Source organism: Scophthalmus maximus, chromosome 13 (genome assembly GCF_022379125.1).
Source record: "Scophthalmus maximus strain ysfricsl-2021 chromosome 13, ASM2237912v1, whole genome shotgun sequence".
NCBI lineage: Eukaryota > Metazoa > Chordata > Actinopteri > Pleuronectiformes > Scophthalmidae > Scophthalmus > Scophthalmus maximus.
Window position 1 is genome coordinate 18,183,044 of NC_061527.1, and position 16,881 is coordinate 18,199,924.

The 16,881-nt window shown below is 44.5% G+C and overlaps 1 protein-coding gene across 12 annotated transcripts in view; it reads left to right on the forward strand.

Moving 5' to 3' along the window:
• The window catches only part of dab1a (DAB adaptor protein 1a), a 75,586-nt gene that overhangs the window by 20,394 nt on the left and 38,311 nt on the right, over nucleotides 1–16,881 (forward strand). For 4 of the 12 annotated variants that reach the window (XM_035648533.2, XM_035648535.2, XM_035648534.2 and 1 more), the window contains exons 1-2: nucleotides 9,496–9,695; nucleotides 13,201–13,484. In XM_035648533.2, coding sequence (XP_035504426.2) covers nucleotides 13,415–13,484 — 70 coding nt within the window. In that variant the 5' untranslated portion in view covers nucleotides 9,496–9,695; nucleotides 13,201–13,414. Of the gene's footprint in view, nucleotides 1–9,493; nucleotides 9,700–13,200; nucleotides 13,485–16,881 lie in introns of those variants that run through there. The other 8 variants (XM_035648532.2, XM_035648531.2, XM_035648528.2 and 5 more) reach the window with 5 other exon arrangements.

Sequence of the window (16,881 nt, forward strand, 5' to 3'; positions counted from 1 at the left end):
GATTCATTATATGATTGGGCAACTGGTTCTGGCTGGTTTGGTGTTTAAAATGACCATACCCTTAGTACCCACATCTTCATCAGCACCCTCATGAATTTTTCAATGCCTCTCTTTCCCACAACCACTTGCTCTCTTTCAAATGTTTTTTATTTGAGCTTTTTGACAGAAATATACATTTAAAACCTGTATATTTGAGCAGACATATATATATATGTATATGTATATGTATATATGTATATATATCCACACAGGTGTACAATAGGTCACTTTCACACTACTGTCCTGTGTACTGTAGTTTCACCTTTGTCTTCTCGTCAGCTCACATGTAGAAAAGCGATGTTGTTGGAAGCTTTCTCTACAGACAAATTACTTCCGTTATGGTCAGATTGATAGGTCTCTCTCGGAGAATACTCCTTCAGTTGTTTTCAACAGTAACTAAGTGATTTAAATTGTCTACAATGACAGGTTTTCCTCTCCTGGACAACAAAACACACTCTTTGGTTCAACCTGTTTATGGCAGAGATGACATCTTATCTTTTAATTCCAAGCTATATCAAAGTGATTGTTTTTCTTCTTTGGCTATTTGGACCAGCTATGTCTTCCTCTTAAAAATAAGAGCAATGGCATGGCTTCGTGCAATAAATAGGTTATGCAATGCAACATCAAACTATAGCAAATATAGAGCAAATACGACAATGTAATGCAGCCTGAAAAAGAACAGTGAATATCACTTTTCTTGATATGAAGGCCACACCCCTTGTTCTCGCGTACAAGATACCAAATATCACTTGAATGGCATTCTCATGCAATGGACTGTATTTATACGACGCTATTGTCCGAAGCCATTCACAGTGTCAAAAACACACTCACACATAGATGGCACTGATCTACCATGTAAGGCAGTGGGCTCACCATTGAGAGGAATTTGAGTTCAGTGTTGTGCACCAGAAATCATTGATGTTTGGACGCAGAGGACCAAGAATCAAACCTGCACCTGCAACCGTTCTGCACTAACCGCCACAGTTCATATATTTGAATATAGCCATGACAATCATGTACCTGATTGAGACTTGTTTGAAAGCCCAAAAGCCTTTACTTTGTTGCAGACCCCGTGTCTAAAAACGGCTCTAGATTTATAGGTGTGACTGTGTGTATGAAAGTCTACTGTATGTGTGTCACAAGGTGTGTGTGTGTGTGTGTGTAGCTAACCTGTGGAGTGTGTTGTGACTGGGCCAGGGGAGTTCTCAGGGGTGTTGCTTGAAAATAGGATAAAAGCAGAAAGGGGAGGGATAGGAGGAACACTTCCAGGTGTTGCAGAGCATTTAATCACTCACCGGTGAGACGAATGAGATGAGCCAGCAGACTACACACACACACACACACACACACACACCACGTATACACAGACTGGTGGGACTAATTACCCAAACTCCACCATGATGAATGCTCCACCACAGCACGGCTTATAAAAGTCATACAAACACACACATAAATACTTGAGAGCCTGCTGCTGCCTCCCTAACTCATTACGCCGCTCATCTCCTGCTCCTCTTCTCATTCTGCCCATTTGAGTGAGACACAGAGGAGGAGGAGGAGGTGGAGGGGAAAAAAGGGAGCAGAGTAGTAGCTACTGTAGGAGGTCAGGAGGCACATTGGTAGAGGCAGCTATTCTCCATGCAGGCTGTGGCTGCAGGCAGCGCTACAGGTAACAAACACATCAGTCACATACACAGCACACCTGTTACTGTACAGATGGCGAGCCCTGTGAGAGAGGCACGCTGAGCAATGAAGAAGGATGAGCAATCAGAAGCGCAGAGGAGGAGAGACAAAGGGAAGGCTGGGACGATATTTCTCATGGCTCTAGCTTGTTAAGGGAGACTGAGGAAGGGGAGGATGATGGGGTGGAGGTGTGTTGTCGGGGGGTGTGGGGGCTGTACCTGTATGTGTAGGGCAGCAGGGGGAAAAGAGCTTAGGGAAATGGGACGTGGGGAAGCAAGAGGAGGAAGAAAGAGGGCTTGTCTCACCTGTGTCCTCTGCCTGGAGCAGACAAAGTCCTCTGTAATCTAGTGAGTCTGTCTCTAGGCTTTCTGTATATCATTATACAACACACACACACACACACACACTTCTTGCCACCTCTTAATTTTTCATTTTTTATTATCTCTCTTTCTTGTTCAGCCCCACATAAGAAATAATCCCCTTCTTTACCTGTGTCCTCATCAAAGACACTAAAGCGTTCTCTGCTCTCGAGATCTTCCATTATCATTTTGTTCTCTATAATCATAGAATAAAAAGGTTTTGTAACGTTTTGGTCTGTGTGTGTGTGTGTGCGCGCGCGGGCATTCGCCTGTGTGCACATGAATGTGTGTGCACATGTGACTGTGCCCCCAGCTACTTATCTTAATCTCCTGTCTATTAGTATATTCCGAGTTCTCCTTTAGCTGGTGGAGGCATCTGATAGGCTAATTTCACAGCCCCCCTGGCCTTCATCTTGCTCCAGGAAGTGAAGAGAATGATGTGTCTTGGGGATAAGATGAAAAGAAAAAAGAAAGGAGTGCTTCAGCCTTTTCAGTCTCAGTCGCTCTCTGAATTCCAAATGAACTAAAGGTGGTTCTGGAAACTATAGATTTTCTTTCAAAAAGATGAATTTGGCAGAAGGGTTTGTATGCAGTGACATCTAACACAAAGTTTCGGAGCCATAAAGAACCTTAATGTATTTTTACAAGAACATAGTCAGATAGTTTTATGGTTTTGCTTTGAAGCAGCAAACTGATTATTAAATGCAATTTTATCTCACATTTTTATGTATTTCAACAAACTCTAGGTGTTTTAGAGTCATTTTAGTTCACTTTAAAGATTACTACTGTCTTGATAAGTGACTTTGTTTTTGCTGAAATCCAACATGAGCTTTAATGAGGTATTTCTGAATGTTAATGAAGGTCAGTGACCCATTAAAAAAACGTCCATTTAGCACTCCTGGAACGATGGTGTTACTCGAGTCTGTGTTCAAAATATGAATACTTCTTTTTTTGTTTAAATGTGATCGCATCTGATTTGAAAAACACAGAGGAAATGTGAGAATTACCTATAAAGCCATCACTGAAGATAAAGAACAATCTGCAGAAGTGCAGACTCGTGTCTTATTCCTGAGAAGCCAAGAGGTCCTGTCAAACCACGGGCATTCACTGGCCTTTAATATTAATCCACACCGATGCAATGGAGCTCATACAGAGTGCACACACTGTGTTTGGCAGTGAGCAGTGGTGTGTGTGTGTGTGTGTGTGTGTGTATATGTGTGCGTGCGTGCGTGCGTGCGTGTGGGGGGGGAGAACTGCGAGAATCAGATTGCCTATTCCAGTCACACAGATCGTCTTTTCACTCCTCAGCCTGTGACAGCACATTTCCTTCCCTCTTCATGCTTGATGCCTTCTCTCTACCAGCTCTCTCCCCTGTTACCCCCCCCCCCCCCCCCCCCCCCCCCCCCCCCCCCCCATCTCTCTGAATTGGAAATGAAAATTCAAATTGCCTTGATTGGAATGACACAGATTTTTATATAACATACCATACATCAGTGTACAGTAAAGTCTGTGTTGTTCTTTGTCTCTTTTAATCACAGCTGCCTCTTTCACTTTTCCCTCTGCGATCTCAGGACAGTGCAAGTTTTTCCACTTGCATTCTACCAAAAACAGATGAGTGCGAATGGTTAGATATATATTTAGGAGAAAATGTTACAAAATTTAGCACAGCAGCCTCATTCATTCATTCATTCATCGTCTACCACTTTATCCATTTAACGGTCGCGGGGGGGCGCTGGAGCCAATCCCAGCTAACATTGGGCGAGAGGCGGGGTACACCCTGGACAGGTCGCCAGCCTATCGCAGGGCCCACAGCAGCCTCTTTTTATTTAATTTTGTGACAAAAATGTAACTTGAAACTGTGCCACGGTCCATACAGTTTCTGTCTTAACAGACTGACCACACATTTTTGGTACTTAGAGCTAAAAATAACAAATTTACGCCATCAGTTTTTCCATACATTCATGTGTTTGTGGTGGCTGCCACATTTAGTTTCTTTTAATACTATTTTCCAATGGCTACCATTTTAATCCATTGTCCAGTATGCCTTTTATACTCTTTAAAGCAGTTTGAAGTATAAATAATAACACATAATTCGATTAAAAAATTCATCTTAGTATCAACATGTGCTCCTAAAGCGAAAACAAAGCAAGCCCCGTATGTTTGGCTCTGGCTCCCTCGCTCCTCCTCTCCTTCCATTCCTGTCCCCCTTTTGTTTCCCCCACACCTCTGTCCAGCTCCCCTGGTCCTCCCCGTGCTGCTGTATGTATCGGTGTCATTAGCAGCTGCACTATGATGGATGGCACTGAGAGGCTGGGCCCCAGCGAGGTGGGACTTTACCAGAGTATCATTACCTGTACTACATACACACACACACACACACACACGCACACGCACGCCAGGACTGATAACATGCTAGTGTACCTGAGTTTCCACACTAACGTGTTTACAACTAATGCTTTACTGGAACTGATGACGTCAGTCAAAAGCAAAAAACAACAATTGAAGTTAAGATCACACTCGTTTCCCCCTCACACACACATATACAAACACAAAAATTTATGAACACACACACACACACACACACACACACACACACACACACACACACACACACACACACACACACACACACACACACACAGCCTTTTCTAAGTTTTAAGAGATTTGTATTGACTTGGAGTCCCACAGGGACCTGAATGCCAATAGCCCCTCTACTCTGTGTGAGAGTTCTCACAGACCAACAGTCCAATAGACCACAGGGTGCTAAAAGGGTCTATTTCGAGCACTGGCAGAAAGTTTCACCTTCGGGGACTTTCACAGACTCCATATGCAGCATGAGCCTTTTCACACAATGCCAGGGTGTGTGTCTGTGTTTGTGTGTGTGTGTGGGTGTGGGGGGGGGGTTGCTGGAAATGTTTGTGCAAAGTTCAGAGAGTTTGGAATTCACAAATGGCAATTATGCAAATCATTTACTGAGTATGACAATCCCGCAGTGATTCACTCGAGTCTGTTGATCAGAGGGTGCGATCTGTATTTGTGCTTGGTTTGTGTGTGTGTGTGTGTGTGTGTGTGTGTGTGTGTGTGTGTGTGTGTGTGTGTGTGTGTGTGTGTGTGTGTGTGTGTGTGTGTGTGTGTGTGTGTGTGTGTGTGTGTGTGTGTGTGTGTGTGTGTGTGTGTGTGTGTGTGGGGGCTGATCATGTTTGCCAGATTGTCAGAGTCCATAAGAAACAACAGGGCCTTATTAAGCACGGACACTCAGTAAAGATTGATTTTGTTTGGCTGTCTGTGTTGTAACTGGAAGGGCAGGCGACTGTGACAGCACGCTTGGCCGATTAGAGACACGGGCAGGAGGCAGGAACTGTGACTGACTGATGGCCACTAGTGGCAGGAGGCTGCATGGGGAGGGCTGCGGAGAAGTGATACTTGTACCCCCCTTTAGGGATTATTCCCCAAAGGTTGAAGGGGGTAGATGGAACCTTGATGCTCCCTCTGCGCTCTGACTGGGCTCAGAGGACAGAAGTGAAGAATTTTTTTTCCTTCCCCTGCAGCGCAGGTAGACACACTGACAGAGTGGAAAACCATTGATTAAACTCACCCGTTGGCGTCTCCAAATGTGTGTCATGGTACAAGTCCCTGGCAGCCAGCAGCTCATCTCGCCAGCGGCTCGCAAGTGAAGAGGTTTTTTGGCTGTTTTGTTGAAGGTTTCGCCTAAAGCATCCTTTGCTTCTTTTAGTCACTGCCTACTCCTCTTCTCTGTATCTCTGACATAGACTGACATCCCCATGAGCTTCTCCAAATGAGCCCTGTGTCTATACATGACTCGCGTGTATGTTCAGGTTGACACTTTCACTAGTGAGCAGATTTGAGAGAAAGGGTGTTTTCGTTTTGTGTTGCCTTAACATTTTCTCACCTGATACTTGTTCTGATACCTCAATTCCACCTCTGATCTCTGGCGACCGTGTACATAACTACCGCTATAGGTCTAGAACTATAGAGTTCATGTCTGAAAACAGCTATCGCTGTTGTCCACATGCATTGGCTTGCCTGGATCGTTGACTTATCTCAAACAGTCTGCAAACATGCAGGTCAGGGGGAATAGGTGAACTCTTATGTGCCTAGTGTCAATACCCTTTTACCCATTGATCAGGCTCCACTCCCCCGTGACAGTCAGTGTCCATGTGTGTCTGCAAAAATACTGTATGTATGCCTGTGTTGGCTCCTGGATTATGTAATATGCATTGTGTCCGAAAGAAATTATGCACAGTGAAGCAACACTCGTCCCTTTCTGTATCTTTATTTCCCATTTCACACATCTATCTGTCTGTTTGTGAGTCTGTGGTACGTCTGTGTGTGTGTGTGTGTGTGTGTGTGTGTGTGTGTGTGTGTGTGTGTGTGTGTGTGTGTGTGTGTGTGTGTGTGTGTGTGTGTGTGTGTGTGTGTGCGCAACAGTATCGCGCAACACCATGATTAGGTGTTTTGAATAATTGATGATAGCATCCCTCATTAAGTCTCAGTCTTCTGCTCCGACTGGCTCCCGCTCTATTTTTATGCACCAGAATCCTCCTCTCCTCTGTTCCACTCTACAGATGCAGCAGATCTATCACTCACTCCAGGCTCTGCTGGTGGGGGTCCAGAGGGGCATCTAAATCACATTTACTGGACATTTTTAACAGGCCAGAAGCACAATGAACTGTATCTCAGTGATGATTGGTTTTCCAGTGCAAAGAGCAACCCCTGGCTTTAGAGCTGCTGGGCACACACAGGCTGCAACAGGTCAAACTGTAAAACAAGTTGTTGTGCAGCTGTGACTGTGAGCATTTCTCCACTTCTGCCATAACACCTCCAGTCCTCTACTTTATTCTGTCCGCTGCCACTCCCCTGTACGCAATTTATTCATTCATTCACCAGTTGGCGATGCATTGAATTAAGGATGGACCGTCAGGAGATATGGCGGCCGGAAAATCTGCACCATATTCAGTTGATCATGAAAATGCATTACCATATTGCTGACATTAGCCTGCTTCTGTTCACCACAAGCAACCCAACCATAAATCACTTAATCATTCCTGGAGAGGATGGAGCTATTCCCAACTCCACATGAGGAATGAGAAATAACATGCAGCAGGTCTGGATGTGCGTGAGACATTCAGTTTTACATCTTGAGAGATGTATAGGAAAAAGAAAAACTGCAATAAATGAATAAAAGCATGAATCACACCCCTAACTGCAACAGCAAAGGAAGTGTGTCTTACATGTGTTAGACTGATGCAGAGTGCTGTAGTAGAATAGTAGAGTGGGGTTGAAGTCGACAGAGGAGATCAGACTGACAGACAGACAGAACGATGGAATCAGAGTGCCGGTTTGTTAATAAAGGCATATCCACAGTCTTTCAGCAAAGCTGCCACTTCCTCTCTGCATGAAAAAGACAGCCTCACACACATTTTTGAGCAGTCCCAATTTACATTTTAGCACATTAACAAGGCAGAACAGACACACACACACATGCATACACACACACACACACACACACACACAGGCACATACTCATGGGAGGTGCAGGGAGAATGAGATTCGTTTTCATCTATTTCCCCTTAAAACATGAGAAAGGAGGAATTCCCCAAAGAGAATGCTGTGCTTTGATATCTACAGCCCTATGTCTGTAAATAGGTTAGGGGAAGACAATCTGAGGCGGATGTCTGTCTGTCTGTCTGTCTGTCTGTGTGTGTGTGTGTGTGTGTGTGTGTGTGTGTGTGTGTGTGTGTGTGTGTGTGTGTGTGTGTGTGTGTGTGTGTGTGTGTGTGTGTGTGTGTGTGTGTGTGTGTGTGTGTGTGTGTGTGTGTGTGTGTGTGTGTGTGAGAGCGTGTTTTTTGTGTTAATTTGCGATCTGCACGTGCATGTGAATCTGTCATCTTGTGGGGTATCCTATTTGTGGCAAGGGAATGGTGGGTGGGAAAGTGTGTGTGTGTGTGTGTGAGTGTGTGTGAGAGAGAGAGAGAGAGAGAGAGAGAGAGAGAGAGAGAGAGAGAGAGAGAGAGAGAGAGAGAGAGAGAGAGAGAGAGAGAGAGAGAGAGAGAGAGAGAGAGAGAGAGAGAGAGAGAGAGAGAGAGAGAGAGAGAGAGAGAGAGAGAGAGAGAATGTTTACCTTTTCCTGATGAGGCCTGTGCTGAATGTTGCTTGTAGTCATTCAGGCAGGCATGGAGCCGTGTGGAGAACCTAAAGCAGCTCGGAGCCCCACGTTCCCATGTTTCCTTCCTGCAGTGAGCTATCGTGCTGGCTGGTGGCCTGGCCGACTGCCTGCTGAATTAGCTGCACTGCTGTTCTTACAGGCCTCCAGGCTTGGTGCAATGGCTGGTGCTTTATCCACCAGAGAGCTTTAGTAACAATTTTGAGCCGTTGTTTGTACGTGGCACAGATATAACCACAGTTGAAGTCCCAATATCATCCTCAACAGGAATTGTCTGAGGTCCAGTGCTGCTAATGTGGTCCGGGGGTATAATCGCTATTTAGATCAGTGTCGAATATGCCCTTTGTAACACAGGCTGTGTATATCACACTTAAGCTGTACTCAGGGGATTATATGTATTTCGACAGTTGCCAAGTTGTTTCTCTCCCATTTTTGTTTTCCATTTGATTGGGTCGAATCAGTCCCGACTCGACTACCAGCGGTGAATGCAACATGGATATTTACAAGCATTGCTAATACTTCCTTAACTACCAGAAGCCACCTTGTTCTCTGTCCGAGCATGACCACTGTAAGTAAATGGTCATGTGAAGTGTCTTTTTCAGGTTTTCAAAAGTTTATTTCTGGTATGTGAATGCTTTAGTGGATCAAAATCCCGTCTTTTTGTTGGGGAATGGCAGATGGAGCAGAAGAAATAGCAGGAGCGGTGGTTTTGAGTGACAAAAGTTTTACAAAAACAGAGTAACCCTAATTACTGAGTTTATTTCATTTATGACTTCACCTTATTCACTTGGATTTTGTAATGAAAAAAGTTGTTTAAAAAATAACAACTTTTGGGTGATTCACTCAATGAATGCTCAGTTTAAAGAGCTGTTAATGATAAATCAGCCTAGTGCTGGTCTTTAACGTGGCTGTCATTTCACTGAGGGAAACAGCTTTCTGTTTTCTTCCCAAATCAGCACCCACATCCCACCCCGCCCTGGATGGTGGCAGTTGCCACATATTTATTCATGGTTTTCATTTATAGTATCTTTCAATAAATATTTAACGGTAATCTCTCACTTTGTGTGAGCGTTGGACAGATGACACTTCACTTCACTTATCGTTGGCCGAGTGTTGCTGGACAAAGTGCAGCAATCAGCGGTTATATAGGTAGGTGTGACGCTGAACTTTAACCCAAAGCTCATGTTGTCATGTCTCTATCTCATGGTTCCCCTCTCTCTGTCTTTCTATCTTGCACACACACACGTACGCGCGGTCTGCTTACCCATTCACCCAATGGCACGTCTCGTCCTCTAACCTCTGTTAGTTAATCTTATACTCTTTCGTCACTTCTTCTCCGCTTCGCTCTTTACTGCTCCTTGTCTTTTGTTGAGTTGCTTCGGCTTCCAGAGTTGAGAGGACACTGTATTTTACCTGCTGCACATCGTTAACTGGTGGGTCTGTATTACTCATTCCTTATTTCGGATGTTGAAGTTAACCCTTTGTTTGTTTTTTTCCTTTTAGTTTAGAATAGATGTTGAGTGACATTTATCTCTTTCTTTTTTTCGTTTGCTGGTGTGCTCGGTCAGTATAACCACCTTGTTTCCTTTGAACGACACTTGATTGTGTCTGATTGTTGATGCAAGAAAAGATCGTTCCGTTACCGTTCAAACACCTGAGCAATGTCAGGAAGTCATATGGAATAAAGCTTTCGTAAGCGCAGTCTTGGTTATTTATCAACGAGCGCGGCTCTGCGGAGAGTTGTGTTGCTGATAAGGCGTCAGGATACAATGGTGGTGGGGAGGAGGCTGAAGATGGACGGAGCACAGGTAGAGAGGATGGCGGTGTAGAGGTGGTCTACACTGTATGATTATTCATTATTGAGATGGCAGGAGAGCTGAATGAGTGCAGCCGCTAATCTAACTCTGAGCCTGATGGACAGAACACAATTACCCTGAGAGCGCGGGAGGTGGGCGCCAGAGAGAGAGAGAGAGAGAGAGAAGACCCCCAGAGAGAGATAGAAAGCCAGCAGCCACCCTACTCTCCTTTCGCTCTCTTTCTTTCTCTCCCATTTTTGTTTTCCATTTGCCAGGCAGGAGTTTTTTTGTAACTGCAAATGGTTTCTGGGCATTAAGCTCCTGTTGCCAGCATCCTGTTTATCGAATCACACACATATGCAGTGAAGGCTCACACACGCACACACACACACACACACACACACACACACACACACACACAGGCAGGCAGATCCTCACACTCGTGCCCATTGGCAGCTCCCCATTTACGGACATCCAATTTACTGCTTGTGCCCTTCTCCTCCTTCCTCCCAGGCTGCCTCTCTTCTGGTATGGCTTCAGATTTATGTCTTAAATCCAGACACACTAAGCCATGTTCACATCCTACTCTGCTGCTACTTTTAGCTTACTTACTGATTCCAGGTCAAACCGCCGCCACGGTGTTCACGGTGGCTTCTCGTGCCGCTGCTCTTTCCTCCCCGTTATCCGTGTGTGTATATATGAGGCAGGGATCTTACACAGCTAGACACAGACAGCTGCCTTTTTTTTTTGAGAAATGAGCTTGGTCTCCCCTCCATGGACTGTAACTTAGATGTGGAACTTGTCCTCGAGTCTCCGGAGTAACAACCATATGTCTGGAGCCTTGGAGACGTCTGGAGAGTAGTGCTGCAGCAGATTTCTTATTTTCAGCCTCAGTCCCGTTTCCCTGCTTTTTCTCTTAGTGGACTGGTGGCTTTAATTTGTCATTTCCTTTTTCTTTTTCTTTTTCTTGTAATGGTTGGCTGGGCCGGACTGCAACTAAGTGAGTAGCGCTTTCACAGGAGAGTTGGACCTCACCTAACCTAATTTTACATTTTTTTTCTCTATATATTATTTTTCATCATCACTCAATGTGTATCTTTGAATCAGTGTTTTTGTAGTTGTAGAAAAAAGATGTTTGGTTTTTTTAGGTTACGGCAGGGAGGGGGTCTCTGCTGCCTCTTTTCTGGTCCAAGTCAAGGATTAACACACTGCCTTTCTCAAACACAAGCCCCAGATGCTGCCTGAAAGACGTTGCAGCTAGAAGGAGTAGAACAATTTCTGAGAAAAAAGGAAAAGGGGACAGAGGGGGACATCCTTTTTGTTCTGCTTTTACTTCCTTGGGTTTTTCCTCTCTCCCTTTTAGCCCTTTCTCATTATTTTACTCACCCCTCTCTTTCTCTCCACTCTGTTCATTTCTCTGCCACCTAACCACTCTCTCTCTCTTCATCCATCCATTTGGTGGAACAGTGCTGCTGATAATGCCTGTTATTGGAGTGACTCACACTTTTCCAGTGTGTTTGGACCAGATAAAGAATATTGTCAGCATTTTGCCGACATGGCCTCTGCTGGCAGAATTAAATGGACTCTGTTCTGTTCTGTCTGCAGCAAATTAAAAGCCTCTCAATTCATCTGTTGTCGCCCGAGGCTTACAGGGGCCTCCTATTCACACAGAAACACCGTGGAGCGGGGTGGGGGAGAGATTTCCCTCTTCCCCAAGAAGCACCAGTCTTTGGTTTTGTTCAAGCCTACACTCAGCCACTGTTGGATGAGGATGGAGGGGAAAGGGAGGTCAAGACTGATAGTCTAAGGAGAGGTGAAGAGCAGCTCAGAAGCTAGTTGGATTCATGATACGGCTTGTCAACTTGCAGCTGTCTCCTGCTGTCTTTGTACTTCAGCATCTCTAAGTGAGAAAGGAGCTTGTCTGCACTTGTGTGTGCATATCAGTGTGTGTGTGTGTGTGTGTGTGTGTGTGTGTGTGTGCGTGTGCGCACACATTTATTTGACAAGGTTGGAGTGCAGATCTGAGTGTGTTTGGCTACAAGGTTATGGAAGTAACTGCCAGGCAACACTTCAGAATAAAGTAGTAGCAGATGGCCAAAGAAAGAACAGACTGCCGGGGCCACAGGGGCCCATCAGGCACTGGACAGGGCCCGGGAGAAGCAACAAGTGTGGGAGTAACGTTAAAGAGAAATCACACTTTAACACAACCTGTTTCTTATCGGGCTGTGCGATAAATAAATCTCACATCCCATAAAGGTAATTTCATATCCAGGCAAGGACACATATCAATATATTAAACATTTAATGTATTTCAATGAATAAATAGATTATATGGAGATTTAAGATTATAAGATTAGTGGTGTGTGACTCTGTTGTGGGGACCGGTCTGCAGCATAATTTGCAAATAATATTTTTCTGTTGCATGTAATTACACGTCGCTATTCATATTTTGTGGGTGTGTTGCCCCCATGCAAATTTATAGATGTAAAGGGGCTTATTCGCAACACAACAAATGAAACAATAAGTCACTATAATGAATGAAACAATAAAGCTTTTTGTCTCATCAATAGTGTTGGACGATCTTCTGATCATGCTGGTGTCACACTGTGAGGGTCTTCTGTATGATGAGCAAAACACTCTCTCAAGTCATAGAACTATAGTTTGACTAATTAAATATAATATTAATTGATAATACTACTACTACAAATGATTTTATTGTATAATAATGGTCAATCTGTGATACTGTGCCCATCAAACTGCCCTTTGTTATTATCCACCAACAACAGTTTCCCTGTGAGGGATAATCAGGATCACTTGGGTTGGACATAAAGTTTAGATTATGTGAAATTGATTCTTATCAATGCTTTCAAACCTGTTTGAATTGTATTGTATGATTGAAGAACAACACTGCTTTGAGAAGTCAGAATGCTCCTCAGGCAGTGTCCTTGTTGAGACACATTACTGACAGGAAGCAGAAAGTGTGGAGCAGATCTCCCCTGTCTGTTACCACGGGCAACATCAACTCAAGGCACCCGATCAGAAACAAGCTTGCCTGCTGAGAGCTCTTGCTCGGTTTCACCTGCCAAGAGTAAACACAACCTAACTGAAGATAACCCCTCTCTTCCTCTCTCTCTCTCCGCAGCTCTCTGTGGGTGTGTGTGGGATGTTGTGTCAGGGCTAAAGCCCATCCCTCTCCCATGAGCCTGTGTGCCCGCACACACACCTGGCGCCTCCACACACACACCCGGCGCCCACTCTCGCACAGCCGGCACTGACGCTGTGAACTGGACCCTCTGAGCCCAGCGGATCCCAGCGGAGCCAAGCGGAGCGGTGTCTAGCCCAGTTGGAGCCTGAGGATGTCAACAGAGACAGAGCTACAGCCAGCGGTCAGGCCCAGCACTATCAGACGGGACTCCAAGAGGAAAGGTAACTACACTGTTACCTCTTATTCACCAGGAGTAGTTCAGAACCAGCTCCTTATGAGAACCGGAAGGCATTTTGCCAGGTCTGAGAAAAGAACGTTACGCTGTCCACTCTTCGTACCAGTCGGTGGAGCTACTGCACCAACTTGTTTCTTCCCAAACGGAAAAAAGTTGGGGGAATTTCAGTTGGAAAGAAATCTTCAGTGACAGAATGAAGAGTGCTAGCTCTGTATAAAGTACCTTTAGGGGGTAGGATTTAAGGGGATCTATTGGCAGAAATGTAACATAATATGTAACATGTAATCACATGAAACTAAGAATCATTGTGTGTTAGAATTGGGAGTGGATCCTCTTCCGAAGAGTCCATCATGTTGCACCGCCATGTTTCTACAGAAGCCCAGAACAGACCACTGTTCAAACACTGGCTCCTGAAATTACCTTTTGCATTGTTCAGTTACCTAAATCCTGCACAATGAACCTTTAAAGTACATTACATCTTGCATGTGAGGGGTTACTCATTATGCATCACTAGAGATTTTCAGAGCAGACATTTTGACTTGTTATAGTAGGAAAAGCACAGGTGTTCTCAGAGACAGTGACAGTGAGAGAGCATGTGCAATACCAGGACCAACTTAAAGGAATTTAGACATCATTCATTTGATTATTACACCTTTGCTTTTCCTACTCTGACAGGTCCAAGTGTCTGCGATGAAAAAGGCCTGTTAGCACCAAATCCTTACCGGTTATTGGAATTCTGCAGAGAATTGTTCTGAATTCTCATAGACACCAAGCTGTACTTGCTCCTTACAGCAGGAGCGATCGGTTAAGGGGTTCATGACTTGTCAGTGTTGTACAATAAATCTGTTGAGATTCTAATTGTCATGCAGCAGCATGACATCAAGTCAGGATCAGTAATGTAATTACTGAAAAACTAAATGTAGTGTTACACTGAAAGAAGTACTGAGATACTTCCTGAGGTTGTACCTTAAGCACTTGTACCTTAAACAGCTCTTACACACTGATCTTCACAAAAACAGCTTCATCAGCTGCTCCTGCTCCTTATTAATTGTGTCTCGACTGGATGTTGATGATGGATTTAGGTCAGAATGCCCGGCTGCTGTTGTGCATAGCTAATTAACAGGTGCGGGGGGGTATTACGGTGCAGTGCGCTGCTACTGTACCTAACAGGTGCAGGGATGTTGTGGTTGGTGATCCAGGTGTGAAAAGCTCCAGAGGCAGGTAGCTAGCAGGTGTATGAGAGCAGGTCTGGGTGGTCTCAGAGCAGAGGTGATGCCAGGGGCCAGGCTGGAACCACCACCCAGCTGCTCGGTGCCACCTGCACAACTGCGAGAGCGACGCCTAACATTCTCTGAATAAGCATCTGATTGATGTCGCAAAAACTCGGGACGCCGTTGGGAACGACACTTAATGGATACACACAACTGCACACAAAAACCAACTCTTGTACACACTGCCACTATCCCCTGCAGCAGATGCCTGCCTCACAACACACGGCGTTCTGCGACCCCTGCAAACAGGCGTTGGTTCCCACATACACTGTCAGTGTCTGAGTCAAGCCTTGAATGCCTCTCATGTCCTATTTAGAAACAGTATTGTTTCTGCTGCAATGGAGATCATGTTTGTCACTGAGACTGCTCTCCAAATTTGGGGAGATGTGTGTGCACATCACCCACACACAAACACACACAAATACACACACACACAGCGAGAGAGAGACTGGGATTGAAGCCCAGAAGAGCATATGAGAGTAAAGATGAATGGTTTGCCTTCAGCATTCAGACTTGAGTTTTTTCTTCTTCTCTTCTCTCCATCCTTCCCTGTCTTTCTCTCTCTCTCTCTCTCTCTCTCTCTCCCTCTGTTTTTTCACTCTTTCTCACACACACACACACACACACACACATGCACCCTGTATTTGTGTCCATCACCTTTTTTAAGGAAACAATAGCATGTAGAATTTGTACCACTACAGACTCATTGAACTCTGCTCACACACAATACTCTTCTAGACTCTTCTGATCTGGATAATACACACACACACACACACACACACACACACACACACACATATTCTCAGCAGGGTGATGAAAGTCTAATGCAATCACACACCAAACACAAGCAATAAGTGTGCTCTGAGAATAGGAAACTTTGATATGGTTCTTGTTTTGTGCTTCACGTGTTTGACCTGACATCATTATGTAAACACACTGCATACACATGTTTCTTTTTCTTTGCAGCCCCCAAAACTTTCTGTCTCTTTGGTAGTAGCTAGATCTGAATGAAAAATAGATCCCCCTAATAGCTAACAGTCATTGGCAGCCTCGCTGCTGTGAGAATCCTGGGAGGATAGTCCCTCACTCTTCTAATATCCTCCCTCATCCTCTTTTAGCTCCCACTGCTTTGACTCTGATGACCTTGCCCCGGATGAATGAGACACAGAGGAGAGACTGATATGAAGAGAGAGAGAGCGAGTAAGAGAGACTAATGAGTCAATGTGAGGGAAGAGCCGTTTAATCTCAGGCCTTTGTTTTACACTTCTGTGGAGAAGAACGTAATAAAAAGACTTTTGGACTGTTGTGTGTCACACATTAATCGCAGACGTAGTTTTCCTCCGCTATGCATCATTTTGGTTCTGCGGGTCAACGAGTGCAGGGTTCCATTATGTTTCATCTGTGAGCTCAGAGGTCATTATTTTAAGAGCCCTACTTTTTCCTCTACCAGAAGGTTTTTATTGAATTACCATGACAAGGTAGAGATAACCTTTGACCTTTAGCATTTACACGACCTGAGCCGAATAACCGCAGCTTTTTCTGCTCCCTCTGACAATAATGTAGTCGTTCTTTTTGGTCGGGCTCACGACTTGAAGTATAATAGACTTTATTAATCCTCAGTACATCCAGAAAGATTGTATCTCTTCACCTCTCTATCCCTCTGATTTACTCACTCATTTTTCATTCCCCTTCACATCTTCTACCTCTGCACCTGCAAATAATAATGAGTCCAGTATTAAGAATTTTGATGTAGGCCAAATATTTGGATGTTTAATTTGAACAGTTTTGGAACTTTTATTTCATCATATTATAATTATTTTAACTTTTAGTCCAGTGCACATTTGTTAACTTGTATAACTGATTTTTTTTTTTTAAAGGAGGCAGAGTTTTCTGTTCTATATAATCAATAAGACATGGAGTTGACAGTCTGCCGGTCCCGACACTTTACTGTGAATATCAGATCCAGATCACTGAGCCACACTGACACTTGTGAAGAGCCCAGCAGCTGTAGACAGTTTTGTCTCTACTCAAAACGTTTTCATCTCGGCGCCTACCATCCTAATGAAGTATGATGAACCATGGACGCCTTACTCCGGGAGGCTTTGAATCCCA